Here is a 21101-nt window from a genome sequence, read left to right on the forward strand (position 1 = left end):
TACAGGCCTTCCTGCTACGTAAACCGATAAACCACAGTCCTTTTTTAAGAGGACATGTGGACAAGAACAAACACAACACTAGAATAAGATTTCTATCTATCACCAAGCATGAGAAACTCTTTATGATACCTTCATTGTGTGACTTGTTCAAAAATAGTTAAAAGGAGGTGAAATTATAAGCAGTTTTTATCACAACTGTTACTGCTATGTGATGAGACTACATTTACACTGTTTTGCCCTCAAATGCAGAGAATTAACTTTAACAATACTGAAATTAACTGTGACAGAGGGGAGGAAGAATACATGAAATGGCTAAGTGGTACAAATACTGGTTTTGAGTCAATTTGTTGAAATGAAGCGTAGAGTAAATGGACTCAAAACCATTATAATTGTCAAACCAAATCGCAACAAATGTGAGGATTTGAATGTTTTCAAGTTTTCATGATTGTTAATTTAACATAATATTTAGTATGGGTCGGACATCTTTAAATCAGAATCAAAATAGCAACAACAGCTGATTACATGTTGAAGAAGTGAAAACATGTCTTTAAAATCCATACCAGCTCTTGCTAAAGGCATTATTTCATACTTTAAAAGGCAAGAAAATACATAATATTTTACTATATTTGTATTATTTTTAATATTTTTCTAGTTCTCAATCTGTGTTGTAAACCTACCTGGTAATAAACCTGTTTCTGATTCTGATGTTGAAGAAGTAAAAATATTGCTTTAAAATCCACCAGCTCTCCAGATGACATGTATACCCTCCCCATCACTTCCCCCCCCCCCACCCTCCTCTTCCTCATCATCACTCTTCCTCCAGATGCTCACCCTCGTCTTCGTGTCCCGGGGGGAGGATCCTCTCTCGGATGGTGTAGTTGGCGGAGAACCCCTCTCTGGCGATGGCGTTGTCCGTGGTGATGGTCATGGACAGGATGCCGGTGTACGAGATCACACGGCCCGGGGACGTCGGGCCACAATAACGGCCAATGTGGGGACCAACTGAGGGAGGAAGAGGAAGAGGAGGAGGAGGAGGAGGGAGAATGGGGGAAAGACGAGAGACAAATGGGGGGAAAAGATGGAGAAGGGGAGTTGAGAAAAAAAGGAGATTGTCAGCTTCATCACTCAACAACTGCTTATTCATTTTGTCCCTTTCAAAGTCAAAGGAAATACCGTTTCCCACAATCCAGAGGAATACAAAATACAAATATATATAGAAATATGTATAAAAACATACCTATATATACACAATCAACAGACACATTTATACATAATGTTACTTTAATATTAATACATTCTGCCCTCACTGTCCTGGGAAATGTTTTGTGACTTAGAGGAAAAACACACCGGCTTGAGACGTGTTTTTTTCAAACCTGTCTACACCAAACTGAAGTCTAAAAGAACCCCAATTCAGATGAACAACTCAACACAATGAGCAGCTGTTTGTCTCCTGTCAGCTGCACTGTCTCACCTCTCAGGACCGAGGAGACACCTTTCATACAGGAATAAAAGGTGTAGATGGGAGGTAGCGGGAACATTGATTACCACAGCATATTGCTTACACTTATATTCACACACTATATTTAAACTGTATATATAACATCATGTCAGGTGCAGCAAGGAATACATATCAAGAGAGTGAGGGGTGTTAAAACCTGTGTGTTTTGTCGTCCTGTTAGCGCTCACATTCACAACATTTAGTCCAGGTTGTGAATACATTTCGACATCCAGACTTCTTGCAAAGGAATAACTGACGTACAATTCAATGATAGAGTCTATTTCCTTATGATAATTGTGTAACAGTTACAAAAATGATACTTATCTCACAATTTGAGGCAAAAAACACACAAGAAAATCACGTTGAAGCTGCTGTGCTTTGACTAATCTGTAGGATTATGTTTATCAGGTACGGTTTAATGCAGGTGTATTCGCCAATCTGTGATGGGTTACATTTTGACATTTAGTCTTATCTGTGTTAGTGTGAAATATACTCGCTGTAAGGCCGACTGTTGGAGATACAATCAGCTATATAATGGAAAACATCCTTCAAGCAATGTGGCTGCATTTACATTCATTTAGGAAATGGTCATATCTGAAATGAGCAGAAGAAGATCTTTTGGAAATCTGAAAAATATGAGATAAAGAAACAAAAATAGCTTTCTCAAGGTTTCTCATTACTGTGTTTTTAAAGCGATTTGAGGTATGCAATGTGACTGAAAAACACTATTTTAGTATATAAGTCACCACATTTAGTAAAAAACCAAAGAAACATTTAAAAACGTTACATTTAGGATATTAAAATTGTTAATTATTTTACTTTTTTTTCTTTTTTCTAGAGAAACGCACATACTTCATTATTTAAAAAGGATTAAAAATAACATATTCAGCCTTTGATGTATTTTTCTCTAATTCAATCCCACCAGGAGAAAAACATCCTTTTGAAGAACTGATTTCCAGCTCTCAAAGAAGAAAAAAAACCCACCAGTGCATTCTGGGAATGTTTGGTGTTTGTGTTAACATTGCGAATGCGTTTGATGGGATGAAAAAACTACATCCTGGTCTTCACCCCACTGCAGAGATGCTTTGTTATCACACTGACACACATGTTCCCTCAGCAAACACAGGAGCACAGGGCTTATTGCATCACACACACACACACACACACACACACACACACACACACACACACACACACACACACACACACACACACACACACACACACACACACACACACACACACACACACACACACACACACACACACACACACACACACACACACACACACACACACACACACACACACACACACACACACACACACACACACACACACACACACACACATCATCTGACAGGAGAAGCCCTGGCATGTTATGTATGCTGGCGCAGCTTTAAAGTGCGTGTCACTGTCTGTATACCTGTGCCAGTCTTTCCCTCATGTTCCCATGCCAGTCTCCTCCCTGGCAGCGATCAGGCAAAGCTTTGGGCACAGCGGAGAGTATTGTGGGCATCCTGGCAGCGCACTCAGGCTGTCCAAGGTATGCAGCTCTCCCTATTATCTGCACACTGTACGGCTAATTAGACAACAATGGAAGCTGAGAAACGCTGTCCATACGAGGGGAGGGGAGTGAACAGAGGGGTTCGAACAGGATGCGTGCAGAGAGACGATTTTTTTTACAAATGTGGTGAGGGTGGTGAGGGAACAATGAGCAAGCTGTGAAGGAGTCTCTCTCAGTACTTCCTGCCTCCATGTGTTTCAAGTAAAAACTAACGTAACAGCTAAGCCTACAATGAGTATAATCTACTCCATGCTCAAGTATGTTACTCATTTTCCCCAAAAGTTCTGGTCCAGGGATTCAAAGGTTTTATTGCCATATGCACAGAGCTACAGTGTAGAAATGGCAATGAAATTATTCTGACCTGAGCTCCTCCAACAATGCAACATATATAATAAAATACAAAATAAAAAGTAGTGCAAAAAGTCTATATACATGTCAATAGAATATGATATTAAATAATGTAAATTAATTAAGACAAAATTAAATACGGTTTATTGCGGTGATAACTATTTATATAAATTAGTATATTGCAAAAATGACAACAGGAATGTTTGATATTGGTCCGATACGTAGACGATATAAGACGAGGGAAACAAATCAGATATCCTATTCAATCGGTCATCAATTGTCATTAGGGCTGCTTTGAGTGTTGAGTTATATTCAGAAGTTGTAAAAGTAATTATAATTATTATAACACCATTGTTAATCTTAATCACATTTAAAATGTTGCACAACGTTGCACTTAACATTTTATTTTGAATGCTCGAATGTGACGTGACAGATCAAACGGGCCGAGGTAATGTTGTGGGATTTGTTTTTCTACCTTTAGGGGAGTCGAATATTTGTTTTACAGTTTGAACCTCGTGTTTTTTGGAGGGAAAATTACGTTATCGTCCAATACAGTAGTTGTTACATGTTTGTGATCTTTACATGGGGAGCATAAGGTCATAACAGTAAAAAATAATATATAAAGTTTCACCTGAAATGGCAACAAGCTAACTAATGAGCAGCAAGGGTTACTGGGACTACAAACTTCGGTACCGCCGGCCCACCTCGGTACCGCAACTAATTACCGCTAGTAAATTGTCGACGGGGGGGGGGGGGATGCTAGTGACTTATCCGACCGGCCCACTTAAGTACCAGCCGGTGTGCGTCGTCCCGAACGTCCTGATGGCCAGTCCGCCCCTGGTTACATTTGAGTATTCGGTAGCATTGACATTAGCCTACAACCTGTTTTACAGTAGGTGGCTTTAAGGACATGGAATTGGTGGTAAATTGTATCAAGGCTTCATTTGGGTATTGTTGAGTCAAAGCAACAGTCAGAAAGTAACCATTTAAAATCTCCTATATCAACACCAAGTAGTCAGAAGGGTAACATGCTGTTCTCATTTCATTCTCCAAATACAAGAAAAGGAAGATTTCTGAAGACGCCAGGGTCTCATATGCTGTGATGGCATTTCCTTAAAAGTGTAAATATATTCTCGAGTTGCAGATATATGCCTCCCAAAAATAAATGTAAACACACACATCCCTTCCTGCTCTTTCCTCTTCTTCATCCCATATCTTCATCTTGTCTTGTCTATTTCCCCCGTTGCTCTCCTTCGCCTCCATCTCTCAATCCGAGCTCTTCCCACCTGCAGGGAAGCCTTCTCTCCTTTGTTCTCCTCCCTTCTCCTCCCTTCTCCTCCCTTGTCTCTGCCTGTTTTCTGTCAACATCTGCAGGGGGGAGCCATCTCGAGCTTCTCCTCCCCCTCGTCTCTCTTACAGCTCCCCATATTTATCTTTTGCATCTGCATCCCATTCCCCCTGTTCCCAGCCGACACCTGAGGAGGAGCAGCCCCGCTGTTTTCTCCTCCTTTTCTTTCACATTTTTGTCTGACATCTTACATTTGATCTCACTGCTCTATCTATAGGGAGTGCATCTAGTCTTATAGCTGTTTTAGTGTTAAGTCCCTAAGCCATAACATTGTGTTTCTGAAACAGAGGCCCAAGACAATGACTGAGGAGTTCATAAAATGCCCTCAAATATAAGCATTTTAGCAAAGATGTCCATAATGCACGTTTTTATAGATCGCTTTGAGATGTCATATTTTAGCTTTTGAATACACTTCTTAGAAAGGGTTTTTAGCTCCTAAAATGCTTCTCAACTTGAACATTATTTGCAAAGATTATGCTTTTTTGTGTTGGGGAATGCGTTTTCCATGATAACAAATTTGCATGCAGATTTTTTCATAAATTAAAACAGTGAAAACACTTAATATTTTCAGTTTTAAAACATCATGTTGACTCCAGATTTGCTATCTTTTCTCATCTCATCTTTTACTTTACTTGAATGAGTAAAGACTTTAATTCTGAAGATATTTAATAGAATAGAATTGTGGTCACACACAGTGACATTTGTTCTCTCTTTTAACCCATCCTAGTACCAGGAGTCTAGTACTAGAAGCAGTGGGCAACTATTGTACAGCGCCCGGAGAGCAATGGGAGTGAGGGGGGAAGGGGGATGTCCGGTGCCTTGCTCAAGGGCACCACGGCAGGGCCCAGGAGGTGAACTGGGACCTCTCCAAGTAGCAGTCCACACTCCATATTTTAGGTCTGGTCGGGGACTTGAACCGGCAACCCTACAGCTCCGAGTCCAAGCCCCTACTGACTGAGCCACTGCCCCTACTGACTGAGCCACTATCGGGGTATATTTGGCCTGATTGACTTATTTTCCAGGTTTTCCTAACAATCTCATCTTTAATTATGTATATAGCACATTTAAAACAACCTCAGTTGACCAAAGTGCTGTACAGGGAATACATACAATATAAAATAACACAATGGAAGTCAAATAATAAACAATAATTAAAAATATGATAAAAAGCACAATAACTAGAAACACATAAAAACACATACAAATGTTAAAATGTTATGTTCAACTAGTATTAAAGATTACAAGGTACACACACACTTTTATCGCGTTCCTCTCTTTTCTCCCTGCCTGGGTTTCTCTAACTTTCCTTAAAAGTGTAAATATATTCTCTCGTTGCTGATATATGCCAAAGTAACAAATGTTTCTCCTCACCTGCAGGGAAGCCGTCCCAGATCTCCAGCCAGTCGTATCGGCAGAGCGCGCCCGGCGGCGGCGTGGTGTCGGGCTCCATGTCGAAGCTGTCGAACTCCACCACGATCTCAGACATCTGGGGGGCGAAGATCATGAAGGTGCAGTCCAGGTTGTTGGGGTACTTCTCGGGGAAGCCCGGTGTCTTGATGACGCCTCGGGGAGCCGTAAAGTTCCTGGAGCATTCTGGACCTGCGAGGACAGAAGACATCGAAGAGTTTTTAAAAGTGTCAGGACGTGTTTGGACAGAGTGATTAATTCTCTCCTGGACAGAGGTGTGAACTCTCCAGGGTCGCTGTTCACACATCACTTGCAATTTAAATGACTCTCTGCAAAATGAGATGGTAGTGAAAGCTGAGACCCTGACTGATTGATTCTGTTCAATAAATTGTCTGTTTTATTGACATTTTAGTCTTTCCTGCTGCAAAAAAACTATAAAAACGTATTGGAAATGCACATAAAACCTTACGTTTTTCACCATTTTGGTCGTCTGAAACTTTGACGGATAAACTTTTACAACTTCACTAGAAGAGATTTATGTAGCCCGAGTCCTTGTGAGTCTTAAAACTAGATTTTCTCCAAAACAATAAGGAAAATTCTTACTTTTTTTGTAAAATGTTATATTAATTTAAATAAAAATGTATTTAAACATGTTCTTATTGAGTTTATGTATGCTCCAAATACACCCATTCCAATTCCTTGTATGTGTGAAACTACTTGGCAAAAAACCTGATTCTGATTCTGATAAATAAACAATATTGCTTAAAAAATGGCTGAAAATGTAATCTTTAAGACCGGGAAACAGATTGTCGTTTAACATAAGTTACATTTTATTGACCAAACTCATGTCACCTCCAGTCAATCAGACACACAGGGGCCTTATTGTTGGAGCCGTCTGTGTCTGTGTTGTGACTGGAGGGGGGGGGGGTTTATTGACAGTCCAGACACTGAGAGGCTGTTTACAGACAACAAACAATTACACACACACACACACACACACACACACACACACACACACACACACACACACACACACACACACACACACACACACACACACACACACACACACACACACACAACAACCCGATTAGCTCATTAGACGAGTGCACACACACGTTACCCTACTACATAGTTATTCAACCACAACATCATCATTTCTGTGAGTAGTCAAATATCTGAGCTTTGATTAAATTTGGATTTAACGTTGTTATCTCAGGTTTAGCACTTATATAATGAAGATGTATTTTTCCTCTAATGGCATTCTTGATGATCTTTTTTATTATTGATGCTCTTTGATTAAAGAATCCCTATCCTGCTTTTTGGGCGTTTACTCTTTCCTGTAGTGTGTTAGGGTCAGGGTCAGGGTTAGGGTTATATAGGTTTTTTTGCATGTAAATGGTCTGCAAAGACTTCAATTTGACACCAGAATCTCTCATGCCCCTTTCACACCAACGCGGTTCCAGGGCCGGTTCGGAGCTGGAGCTTGAAAAGCACCGGTTTTTCCCTTTTCACACCGCAGCGGAGCCGCCTCTAAGCTCCGGAATCCGAGGCATCACCAAGCACCAAAAAGTTGTCGGTCTAGAAAGCAAGCACCACATACGTCACGCTTACGTCGGAGGCGGGGGCGGGATCAACCTCTAACAACAACAAAAAGCCCGCGTTTTATCCAGTTTGTACACAACGATGGAAAACCTAAAACTTAACAAGCAGCAGTGGTCCACTGAAGAGACCAGCTGCTGGGAATCTGGTCTTTCCGAAGAGGTACAGAGGAAGCTGGAGGGGAGCATGATTGTAAAGAACTTTTTAATGTAGCATGTAACGACTGTAAAGTTGGTAGTAAAGTCGTCCCATTTCTTCCATTTCATTTCAACAGAGCAAAACCAAAACGAGTAGTGCTTCAATACAATCGGCCATTGTTGAAGCAGGCACGCAAACGGTTACGTCATGACGCAAACGATGACGCAGCACCAGTCGGGCTCTGAGCGGTGTGAACAGAGCGGGAGCTGAACCGAAGAACCGGTTCCGAACCAGAAAAGCTCTAGCACGGAGCTAGAACGGGAAAAGCCTTGGTGTGAAAGGGGCATTAGTAACCCAGATCATGAAAAGGGTTTCATAAATTCACTTCTACTTGCCTACTTAAACAACAGCAAATCCACACAAACGATATCCGTTGTTGTTGTTTTGCACCTTTTGGATGATGTTTCATTTCTCACACTTCCATTCATGCATTTTGCACGTAACACCTTCAGGTGATAAAACCCTCATCTGTGTTGTGTTAAAATATCTCAGCTTTTTATATTCATCTCACCATTGTTTCCGAATGGTGTGAGGTTGTTGTGCTAAATCATGAACAACGCATTCATTCCTGTTAAACCGGATGTTGAATGAGTAAAGACTTGAATTCTAAAGATATATAACGAGGTATATTTTTGCCAGATTTACTTCTTCACTTGGTAACAAGGTACACATTTTTTTTTGCTCTAACTTTCATGCATTTGGACATAAGCTAAGTTAACGTATTGATCTTCATGTTCTGAGATTTCCATGCATGAATCTGCAACAAAGAAAGACCGTGTTTTGAAGCATGGATGTTTGCAGGGTTGCCATGGAGCTCATGTGTACCATGTTGGCACTGTGGGACTTTGATCATGATGTAACACAAGCACAGAGAGCATTACGCAAGAGAGACTTTGTAGATAATGTCTTTCAGTTACAACATAAACACAAAACATCAAATGTAGTTGCAGAAAGCCTAACACTTCCTAGAAAGCATCCCATGCTCCTGTAAGGTGTAAGACGATTTCATAAAGCCCTTTCAAAATGAATCATTTTAAAATCAACAAAACCCCTACAACAAACAGAGCAGCAGCTGTTATGTCATTGTCGTTTTTGTTGTTTTCTCCACAGTAACATCCACGCAGTTGATGTGGAAAATCTCCGTGTCGGCTCGCATCAGTCACCTTTCCGCTGGCAGTTCACACCTCGCTCGTTGTAAAGTGACAAGAGCGATGTTTACGAGACGGAGACTGATCCCTGTGGGTGGAAGACGACACGAGGGTCAAGCATCCCTCGGAGGCACGAGCTGTGTGTGTGTGTGTGTGTGTGTGTGTGTGTGTGTGTGTGTGTGTGTGTGTGTGTGTGTGTGTGTGTGTGTGTGTGTTGCCAGGCCAGATGTGACCAGCATGTTATCTGAGCATGCCGGTAAATATGAATCCACACACACACACACACACACACACACACACACACACACACACACACACACACACACACACACACACACACACACACACACACACACACACACACACACTTGGAGTGGACCCCCTGCTGTTGACACAGGTGGTGTCATTAAAAGGGCGACATGATGAATGATTCGGAGGATATGAGGCAGACTCTTCGATCCTGCTCAGCTGGCACACTTTCCAATGTGTGTGTGTATCTCTGTGTGTGTGTGTGTGTGTGTGTGTGTGTGTGTGTGTGTGTGTGTGTGTGTGTGTGTGTGTGTGTGTGTGTGTGTGTGCGTGTGTGTGCGCGCGTGTGTGTGTGTGTGTGTGTGTGTGTGTGTGTGCGCGCGTGTGTGTGTGTGTGTGTGTGTGTGTGTGTGTGTGTGTGTGTGTGTGTGTGTGTGTGTGTGTGTGTGTGTGAAATGTACAGATGGGTTGAGTAAATCGACTCCTCATGAGAAATCTATGCTGCATGTATCAAGGTCACGAATGAATGTGATTTCAGGGCAGAAAAATCCTTGAAAACTCAAACGAATAACACGTTTTCTGTGCTATAAAGTAGAGATGTGAGAATTGAACCTCATGGGCCACTGTAGGGTGTTTTTTTGTGCCGAGCACCAGCTGACCCTTTTCAAAATGTTGTGGATGGGAGCAACAGAGCACCTTTTGATCTGCAGACAAGCCTTTAAGAAGTGGAATAAATGGCTGGCTTAATACAAACCGCTGCACTAACAACGCTGTAAACCACTCAGAGCCTGAATACCAAGTGCATAACTCATGAATATAGACTCATAAAAGTAAAGACTTTTTAATCAAATTCTAGCATCATAAAAAATGACTCCTTTGCCAGTGGCTGAATTAACTACAAAAGTTAATTTGATCTGTAATGAATCTGCACCAAAGCCCAAAATAATCACTTTCTTGGTGAAACAAAGAACATTCTCGCGTCTCGAAAAGGCAAAGTTGCTCCCAAAAAATATGAAGCAAGCCAAATGTGCCACATGTACGGTGGCCGACAGATGCAAATGCAAAAACACAAATGTGCCAAAACACACGCAAATGGAGAAAACTTGACAAAGCATGCGCAGCGTTTAGGAAAAAGCGTTTACCAACTCAACGAAACATGTGAACCATTTCTAAAAGCGATGCATAAACGAAAAGCTGCAAATACAAAACGCTGCAAGAAGCTCAAAACACAACGGAAAAAGTGACAATAAAAAGTGACAATAAAAAGGGACAATAAAAAGTGACGCGCACAGCAGGAACCGGAGCATTTGTTTAAAGTGGACCTATCATGCTATATTTGAATAATATAGTGTAGGACCATACCTATATAAGGCATATTTATACTTTTTTTTTTTCAAAATACCAAACAGATCATGCATTTTAGCCATGCCTCATTTCACTCTATTTGACAATTTATAGCTCTGTTTTTGCAAGGGCTGATTCTGTGAGAACAGCACCATCTAGAGGCCTGGCATATGTACTACAGCGTCTCCAGCGCTTTCGAACGGCAATGTCCGTGGCTGTCTCCTCCTGATTGGTGGAGTTGGCCCAATAGCCATAGCGCCACCGTCCTGACGTCAGGACAGTGTTCAAATCTGGATCAGTTTTGATCAGATCCGTTGCAGCCCCTTTTTTAGAGATTTGGGTATGGAGGAAAATAGAGAGGGTTGTGTTTTCTGACACTTGGTGAGTTCCCTGGAACACCGGGGACACATATTCATGTATAAAAGACGTACAAAAGTGCATTTTGCATGATAGGTCCCCTTTAAGTTCAGGGATCATAAAGGTGGCAAACTGTCTCTCTTGGCAGTGATAGCCTGTGTCATTATTTGAAGTGTTTTGTCAGAATATTTGAAATGACTAGGTTAGCTACTTTAGCTAGCTAGCTTACGGTAGATCTGCAAGAATATTGGAAGGAATCCTGCGATTAAAATAAGCCGATAAAACGTACATTTAAGCGAAGTTTTGCAGTGACAGTTTGTACATTTCAGTTTTTATATTTGCATCGGTTTCTGCTAATGGAAGTGTCCTGGGCCATTGTAGCGCGTTAGCACCTGTTGTCCCCTGTACATACTGTATGTGTTGACAACATTGGAAATAGTTTGCACAAAGACGTTGAACATATCGTGTGTTTAAGCATATCTCTTATTGTGTCACGAGTGACGCTCTCTTCTCTCACTCTCTGTCCATCCGTCTTCCTTTCTTTCATCTCTTTTATCAGCGACCCTTCAATCAGCCGCGGCTCAAAGTAGAAACAACATCCATCGTCCCCCGTCGAGACTGAACCGCTGAGACATGTGTTCTGGGTTTTAAAAACCTGCAATGAACCAGAGAGTTGGTGCAAATATAGATCCAGGATGCTCATCTTTTACACATGATATGTGCCGTGTGGTCGGCAGAGGGTGGAGTCACCGCTGTGGTTACGTTGATGTTTACGAGAGGCGGATGTGCCAGAGCTTTACAGACCAACGCTCATTAGTCCGGAGATTTACCAGCTATTACTATCTTTAAGGCTGTGGTAGTGTTTAAGGGTTTCTCCAACATAATGACAGACGCTGAGTGGAGGCAGAGGAGGAGGGGTGATGCAACAGAGAGGTTTGTCTTGTGTTGTCTACAAGCTACTGTGACAAAATGATTTCCCAAACTGGTATCTGAATAGTTTCTTCCTTTGATCTTTAAAAGCACTTAACTATTTTTATACAAAAGATATATATTATAAATGTCTCATATTTAACATTTCGAATTTATCAACTACTCATACTTTAAGGGTTACTATTTGATACAATATGATATGCAAATAAAACAATCTGAACTCAGAGGATAAAACAACTAGGCAGAGACAAAGGAGAAGTTGAGGTTTTTGTGTGTGTGTGCGCGTGTGTGTGTGTGTGTGTATGTGTGTGTAAGCAGAGCTATGAGAGGCCGTCTAGCTCACAACTCATACTTGGTCTTACAAACAATATCAGAATCTCACACATACACCATTAAACTCTTGTATACATATTGCTAAACACTTTTACACGCACAATCATACTCTCTTTCACACACTTTTGTCTGGGCCATAAATCAAACTTACTTACATACCAAACTGTACTTTCTTAGAAACACTATTATTCCCACTTACAGACCACATCATACTAGAATATAATACTCTAGTAGTGTATGCAAGACAGGAAACGTTGTGTGTGAGAAAGAATGATAGTGTATGTGAGAGAGGAATTGTAGTATGTATGAGGGTATAGTAGTGTGTGTGAGAGAGAATGATAGTGTATGTGAGAGAGGAATTGTAGTATGTATGAGGGTATAGTAGTGTGTGTGAGAGAGAATGATAGTGTATGTGAGAGAGGGATTGTAGTATATATGAGGGTATAGTAGTGTGTGTGTGAGAGAATGATAGTGTATGTGAGAGAGGGATTGTAGTACATATGAGGGTATAGTAGTGTGTGTGTGAGAGAATGATAGTGTATGTGAGAGAGGGATTGTAGTATATATTAGGGTATAGTAGTGTGTGTGAGAGAGAATGATAGTGTATGTGTGTGAGAGGACATTGTACTGGGTGTGAGAGAGTATACTTTAAAAGGAAGTCAGGTTGATCCAACAGGAAGCCATTTTAAATATTCATTCCTTGACTGGTTTACAGCTTTGAAAACGAAGCCTGAAGCTGCTCAGAGCTCTGCTCGCTAAATTTGAGCTGCAATAAGAACTTTTAAGATTGTTTTATAGGTCTGAACAGTATGAAGAAAGCCATGATATTTCTTTTTATGTACCTTCTTCTTCAGGGACAGTTTATTTTCGTGGAGGTTAATGAGGAAGACATTACTACTTTTTTCACTCTAACGGTGCGGTGTGCTCAGAACATTATGAGGGAAAGTGACAGCATGGGACCTGACAGCATGGTTTTGGACAGATTATTCAGTGAACTTCCTGGATACCAACGGACATTTTTTACTTTTCTATCAATTAGCCAGGAGTTTGCAGGGACTGATAGTCAAGAAACTTCAGTCGTCCTTGCGGCCCTGTATGTATGTATTTGTGTAATTACCAACACATATGAAAGCTCAAGATCATTGCATGAAAGACAAATTACTAGCCTTAACTCAAGGGTACCTCCAACAACAAGAACTGGCCATCCTGGTCCCCCTCAGTACAATATACAACGTGAGCAAATTATGCACTGTTTATCACTTGGAATGAGTTGGCAAAGAACTGCAGTCTGCTTAGGAATCAACAGGAGCACACTGTACAGACACAGACAGCGGCTTGAAATTAGACCACTGACCTATGCAGGAATGTCTGATGAGGTTCTGGCAAACACTGTTCGCGAGATCCTTCAAACTACCCCTAATGCAGGGGAAAGGTATGTTTTAGGGAGTCTTCGTTCACGGCACATCAGAATACAACGTTGGCGTGTGAGACGCTGCCTGCAACAACTTGACCCGGTTGGACGGGCTTTTCGCCGCCGCCGTGCAATTCGTCGAAGAGTTTACAATGTTCAAACTCCCAATCAATTATGGTGAGTATTGCATGACATTAAATTAAGTTATGTGCCATGAATGCACAAGTAATATAGTAGATATTGCTAGTGGTAGAAAGTAACACATGACATTATTGCAAGTAGGCCTAAAATGCAAGTAAAACTTTAAAATACACTTATTATTTTTTGCTAGTCTTCCTCCACTGGAACTTTATTTTACGTTAAAAATATAAATACTTATATAGTCAATAAAGGATGTCCTTTATCATGTGCTTTTGTCTTAAACAACACAAACTGAGTTCATGCTGTGAAATAAAAAAGGTGTTGTAATTTGGAAGGACTAGTCCTGACTTCTAGAAGGGCAACCATGTGATGGACATTCTGGTTCTGTATTAACAATATTCATCATGGTTGCAATTTTATTTGTGTAAATATTGAAGTTTTTTCTCCCTACAGGCATATAGACGGAAACCATAAACTGGTGAGATGGCGGATGGTGTTTCATGGATGTGTTGACGGCTTTAGTCGCACCATCATTTATTTGCAATGCCTCAATAACAACAGGGCATCAAGTGTTCTGGGATTGTTTTGTACTGGTGTACACAACTTTGGCCTTCCCTCAAGAGTACGCTGTGACCATGGCATGGAAAACACAGGGGTTGCCAGGTATATGCTAGAGAGAAGGGGATTAAACAGAGGCAGTGTCATTATGGGACGCAGTGTCCATAACCAGAGGATAGAACGGCTGTGGGCAGAGCTTAACAGAGTTGTCTCGTTCCACTTTAGTAACCTTTTTACCTTCATGGAAAATGAGGGCATATTGGATTCTACGAATGACCTCCATTTGTTTTGTCTTCACTACATCTACCTGCCAAGAGTTCAAAGGTCAGCTGCTGAATTCCAAAATCAGTGGAACCACCATGGATTATCTACAATGGGTGGACAAACTCCTCTCCAACTGTGGCAGAGAGGAGTTCTAAACAGTGCTGGAGCTGGAAACTTGGCAATTGATGACATTTTTGAAGGAAATGAGACAGTTGGAGTCAATGAACACATCCCCTTACCATTAGTGACAGACAACAACATTGTGGTTCCGGTAAATGACTTTAATGTTAATCAAACCATGATGAACAGAATTGAAGAACTATTTGACCCTTTGAGTGATGATGGTAATCACGGCATATCATTTTTTTTAGTTCTGGTGAATGTTCTTAATGAACAGTAAACACTGGAAATGGTTCACACTTAAAGTAACAAAACAAGCACTGTTTGTTTTTTTTAAACAGACTGAAAGTAAGTTATATATTTATGTGATTTGTTGCACCACTGGGCCATAATACCTTAATGATGTGCCCAGTTACTCAGTCAGCACTAATAAAGCAATATACAATGGTTGATAAATAATAAAAGTGACTTTTAAAGAATAATGTTTTTTTGCACTTCGCTAAAATTAAAAACAAAAATTGTTGTTCACATTGCTTCAAGAACCTGGCTGAAACCTCCTGAACGAGGTAGATGGAACGAACATAATGTTCCCATTACTCTCTTCCAAAACCCTGTGTGTTACCTAGTGCAAAGTCCATGCACTCTTTAAAATCATCATAAGTCTCAAGCAGCGGCAACTTCAGGCAGTTTATGCAAGTGTTCGCCATGGGCAGACGCTGTTTGGGGCTGGAGGGATGCCCATGCAGGAAATCAATTGATGGCTGAGGAGAGAAGCCAACTGGAGGGATGACACTTGCACCTGTTGCAAAGGCAAGGATTTTCCCTAACTTTGGTGGTCCCTCTTGATCTAAAACACAGTAAAGCAAGCAAAACAATAATTACAATTTTAAACCATACCAGCAAGTACAAAATACCATACAGAAAAAAATCTATTAGTAAAGAATGAAAGACAAAGAAACCAAACATGTGACAAGTAAGAGGATATTTTAAGACAGAAAGAAAGGAAGAAAAAGGAAATAGAATCAAAGCAAGATTAAGGAAAAAGGCAGACAATGAAAAGAGTAATGTCAATGTGGCATTAGTATGTAATGTTGTAGCAAGTCTTTGCACACTAAGTGATCAACATCATTGGAGACAGTACTACATCTAGCAGCAGTATTAACCTTCCACATCCTGCAGGTAATCCCTCCAAAAGGGAACCACAACTTCCTCTGTCCTTCTTTTGTTGCTTCCCACTTCAGACAGCAGGATATGGAATAGATGGTCCATTACGTCAGCAGTGAGAGCCGATGGTTCGTGGCACATCAAAGGCCGGAAACTTTCTGGATGCATTTGAATTGCATCTAGAACGCCAAGGACCTTTAGCCCCTCCTTAAATCTACAGTATACAAATGAGGGTCAAGAGAAGAATTTGTGTGAACAATTGTGCTAATAGTAAAGAACTAAAGAGATATATTCCATCACCATTGCAGAAAAATAGCTCGAAAATAAAAAATTTCCATCAGAGATCAGTATGAAATCTAAGAGGGCAAAAACAAAGTTTGATGTTTGTGACAATCTTTAATTAATATGCTCAGACTTGCCAAACAATTGGGAAAATTAATTAATGTAATTTGTTCAAAAAGACATACTTCAGAGCTTCATTTACAGGGAGTAATATGTTTCTGACCACATGAACTGATTTGATTGTGTTTATTTTATTCTTACACAGCCCTATTTTATAAGGAACAATCTCTTTTCAATAAAAATATACACGTTCAAACATTTTATTCTTGTATCTTTGTTTGAAAAAAAGGTTTTAAAATATAGTCAGCTTTAGCTTTTTTGTTAGCACCTAAATTATATCACTAATTTGGTTTATAGGCAATAGTGTTGCACAAACCTTTCAAATGCTCCTGCAACTCTGTGGACCACCTGGAACATGGTAATGTCTTGGACCAACAGGTCTCTGTCTTCTATGGATTTCAAAGGCCTGAGACACCCTGCATTTGCAAGAAAATCTTGGAGTGGTTCTGTGGTGTGTAAGAGGTCATTCAAAGAAGAACATTCTGACACCTACAAACAAAACAAAAAAGAAAGTTTGAGATGAGCTGCTGCTTGCATCGAAAGTAGACAAGTGTAGCCGAGTGCAGTCGGGGGAGGAACCACAAAGCATGGGTCAAGTCAAACAGCTTAGGGTTGGCTCGACTCCACTGCAACGGCAGAAGAAGCGCCTTTACTGCGGATTAAGTTGTTATCAACAGCAAATACTACAAAAGAGGCATGAATCTAAGAAATCAGATATATCACCACAAATATCTTGCTGTTTTACCAGAGCAGTAAATATTTTCTGTTGGTGACACAATGAACCTAAACCTGTACTTTTCATTAAAAATAGTTTAGTAATAGTTTAAAATCATGTATATAGAAGGCAGACCAATTATTTCTTTCAGGAGTTTAGACTGGTGTAAGATATGGAAGACATCAAAAGAAATTAAATTGTTAATATCAGAAATCCTCTTATTAAGTACATCTTGTACTGCTAACGTGGATTTACATAAAGATTGCAGCATAATGCTGAAAAATTATAACAAAAGTAACGTAAATATTCCGCAGCCAATTGCAGACTTTGAGATGAGCTAGAATGGCACAGTTACGACCAATGAGCCTATAGCATTTGCAGGGGATTTTGAGGCAGACAGGGTCTGTGTGACATATCTGCTTCGCTAAAAAATAGTGGTTTAAATTCTGAACACATTTGACTGGCTGATTATAACTCAGTGCTATATCCATTTATGTTAGACACCCAAGATTACTGAGGAAAATGTATTTTGACATCATGGCATCCTTTTTAACTTATTTACTAAACTATATAAGTGACCAAATAAATTGCTTCAGTAAACAAATATTGTTTCTATTATTATTTACATTTTTGTGGTCAAGCTGTGGCATTCATATCGAATGAAAATATAGTCAAGATTTGCATATTCCAATATATTTACAATGCATTTACCTTTTTAACCTTTTCATAAAGGTGAATGAATCTGAGCTGTCCAACTAAAACAAAACATACAAACAAAAATGTGAACAAATAATTAAAAAACATAATATAAGGGGTTAAGTTAATTGGGAAAACAAGAAACCTCTGTGCTACAAACAAATTACAAAAAAATAAGTATCGCTTCATATCGTTTGAAATTGGTTACCGTATTTTGAAGCATGCTTGATGGCCTGATGTACACTGCCTTTGACTTAAACACTTTGTGAATTAGAAAGCCATTCAGTTCCTGTCCCTCACGCAGCTTTGGTGAAACAAGTTTGTTTCCACATGGCATCAAAAGTTCAATACTGAAAAAAAAGAGCAAAATACAAATACATAAAATTATTCTGAAGCAATCAACTCATGAACAATACCAGACATAGCCTAAATATTCAGACAATACCTGACTCCCTCTGGAATGTTGTCCTTGAATGCTTCCCTTAGCTCAGCAATGACTGTCCTGCAGTCCCAGATTTTCTTCATCTCGAAGGCATTTAAAATAAAGCCTTTTTGATGAAGCCTTCTCTTTGTTTTGTGCTTACAAACTGCATCCCATTCTGGATGAGGTAACAGAATTACATCCTTGGTGAAGGTGGGGTGATTTTGGACAGTGCCAGTGGTCCTAAAAAAGAAAGCATCATTATTGTTAGATAGATAGATTAGATAGAATAGATAGATACACTGTAGATCCTGAGGGAAATGTTGACATCCAGTAGCAATATACATGCAAACTAAACAACAAAAACAACAACCCCCCCCCCCCCCCCCCCAATAAAAACACTTGCAATATTAGATTAAACAAAATACTAAAAGAGAACTGAGAAACTGAAAATTAAATTAAATCTGTAACAATTAAGTAAAAACTGTATTGTACTGTACTGTACCCAAGGTTATCCCCGATGTTGTTGCGGGAGCTGAATTACTGGGTAACATTACACTGGACACGCGTGATGCTCGCGACGCATTGGCGAACACAGAGGACATGGCAGGCGTTTGTTGTTTATTCCTTACCTGGGTCTTATGTTTCGCTGACTGCGTGTGTGATTCCAAAAGCCTTTACACACTAGCATAGGGTGCAGCGGGCTTCTAACACGTTCCCCTTCACTAGTTTCAACCAAGCACTAAATGCCCCTTTCTCCAACCATATTCGGTTAAACTTACACTTCCCCATAATGTTCGTAAAAAGATGTGAAGATACCTCCGGCTCTGAACTGACGCTAGCTAACGCTTGGTTGCTAGTTACTAGCTGGGTGTTCTCCAATAAGGGGCCAGGGGATGCAAAGTTATTGCAGCAAGTTATTGGTTCCATGTTGATTTATTTCCATATAAATAATTTGGGGGGGGAACTGCAACACAGAAGTACCTTCCAAATCCGTTTAAAGACCTATTAAATCATATTGAAGACCTTTCTTGATTTTTAAAATCATATTTAAGGGCTTAAATTCTGATTATTAAATGTAAAGCTTTTTAAGACCCCGCGGGAACCCTGTGATTAGTCTCGTTTCTAACATTTGACTGCCCCGCTATAGTAGGTTAATAAAGCGTTAGCTTCAAGCAGTAAGAAACGGCTTCAATCAACAACATACATATTAAAATGACCACGGTTGACATTTAAAAAATAAACGTACCTCTTCCTTGACTTTGAAGTCCATCCCCCAAAATACTGCTGAGTTTGATATCGGGGTTGCAGCACTTGGTTCAGGTTGGCGCCTAATGAGGCTCCACCGCCACTCCCTGATGCACCTGATCCACGTCTGAAGGCCCGCTGCAATTCCTCGTCAACGCTCACACTAGAATTGCCTACTGTGGACGACGTCGACTGTCGCCTTTGATCCATCATTCCTGACAGCGATGTGACAACATTTGGATAAGGCCTATCTAAAATATTAGTTAAGAGGCCTATGGCTTCATTAAGTCGCTCCCTTTCCACCATTTTCTCATCTCACAATGGCGCTATGTGGGGGTGGGCGGTGTCCGTCAAACAAAAAACGTAGAGCCAATCAGGAACTGAGAATTTAGTCCAACTTCCTTTTCAATCATACTCACTTCCTTTACAATCATACTCTCTCACACACATAACTATTCTTATGCACACACCCTATCATTCTGTTTATACACATACCTATATAGTCATTCACATGAACTATTATTACCTCTTATATAAGCTATTATTCGGCCTTTCATTCACTGCTATTCCGTTTTACATAGACAACTATTGTTATTAACATGAAATACTATTCCCTCTTACATAGGTTATTATTCTGTCTTACATACATTGTTTACCGATTACACACATACTACTATCCTCTTTCACATACACTATTATAATGTTCTATTAGATTATAGTTGTATGTGAAAGACAATAGTGGTGTGTGTACGAGAGTATGATGGTGCGTTTAAGAGATTTTGTTTTTGTGTGTGAGAGAGAATAGTTATTTATGTATGATAGTATGATAGTAAATGAAGGAAGGAATGACAGTACGTTAAAGACGGTATGATACTGTGTGTGAAAGAGTCTGGTGGTGTACATGAGAGATTCTGATATTGTTTGTAAGACCAAGTATGAGTTGTGAGCTAGACGGCCTCTCATACAGAGCAGCAGCTCTTCAACATGCTGCTCTGCCTTTAATGGATTTTAAATGTGGCGAGGAGGAAGGCAGGGGGATTACCTGAGCGAGTACAAGTGCTGTTTTTAACTTGTTAGAGGGTAGAGGACCCATATTGAGGCCAACACACACACACACACATAGAGAGACACACACACACACACACACACACTCCTTACACAAACACACACGCTGTCCTAGTTTCGAAACCCCTCTTCTGTGCCAGAGCATCCATCTCATCTGCGGGTCACCCTGTTGCCTCCAAGGACAAACAGACCATTAGCTAAATGAGCCTGGGGTCCCACGCACCTGTCTGCTACACACACATGATTACACACATACACAAACACATGCATGGACACACACACACACACACACACACACACACACACACACACACACACGCGCACACACACACACACACACACACACACACACACACACACACACACACACACAAGAACAAATTAAGCCAGATGTAGACGAATAATTTTCAAAACAGAGAGACAGAGTAAAGGGAAATAGCAGACAAAGATAAACAAAAGACATGATTACGCACATTCACACACACATACATACAGAGAGGTAGCAACACAATAAAGCCAGCCAATAAACCTGAAAAAAGACACAGCACAAAACAAACACACACACAC

The 21101-nt window shown here is 40.3% G+C and overlaps 2 protein-coding genes across 2 annotated transcripts in view; both read right to left on the reverse strand.

Annotated features, from left to right (window-relative positions):
* The window catches only part of LOC117483754 (neuropilin-1a-like), a 101964-nt gene that overhangs the window by 48509 nt on the left and 32354 nt on the right, over nucleotides 1-21101 (reverse strand). Inside the window, 2 exon segments of the mRNA XM_034132103.1 lie at nucleotides 832-1002; nucleotides 6133-6360. Of these exon segments, the coding sequence (XP_033987994.1) occupies nucleotides 832-1002; nucleotides 6133-6360 (399 nt within the window).
* Nucleotides 14964-19697, reverse strand: LOC117483755. The gene is made up of 6 exons (XM_034132104.1): nucleotides 19471-19697; nucleotides 18246-18464; nucleotides 18009-18150; nucleotides 16706-16878; nucleotides 15987-16201; nucleotides 14964-15670 (listed from the first exon to the last, which is right to left on the reverse strand). The coding sequence occupies exons 1-6, from the start codon at nucleotides 19680-19682 to the stop codon at nucleotides 15417-15419; spliced, it is 1215 nt and encodes a 404-aa protein (XP_033987995.1). The 5' UTR covers nucleotides 19683-19697; the 3' UTR covers nucleotides 14964-15416.

Source organism: Trematomus bernacchii, unplaced genomic scaffold (genome assembly GCF_902827165.1).
Source record: "Trematomus bernacchii unplaced genomic scaffold, fTreBer1.1, whole genome shotgun sequence".
NCBI classification, from domain to species: Eukaryota; Metazoa; Chordata; class Actinopteri; order Perciformes; family Nototheniidae; genus Trematomus; species Trematomus bernacchii.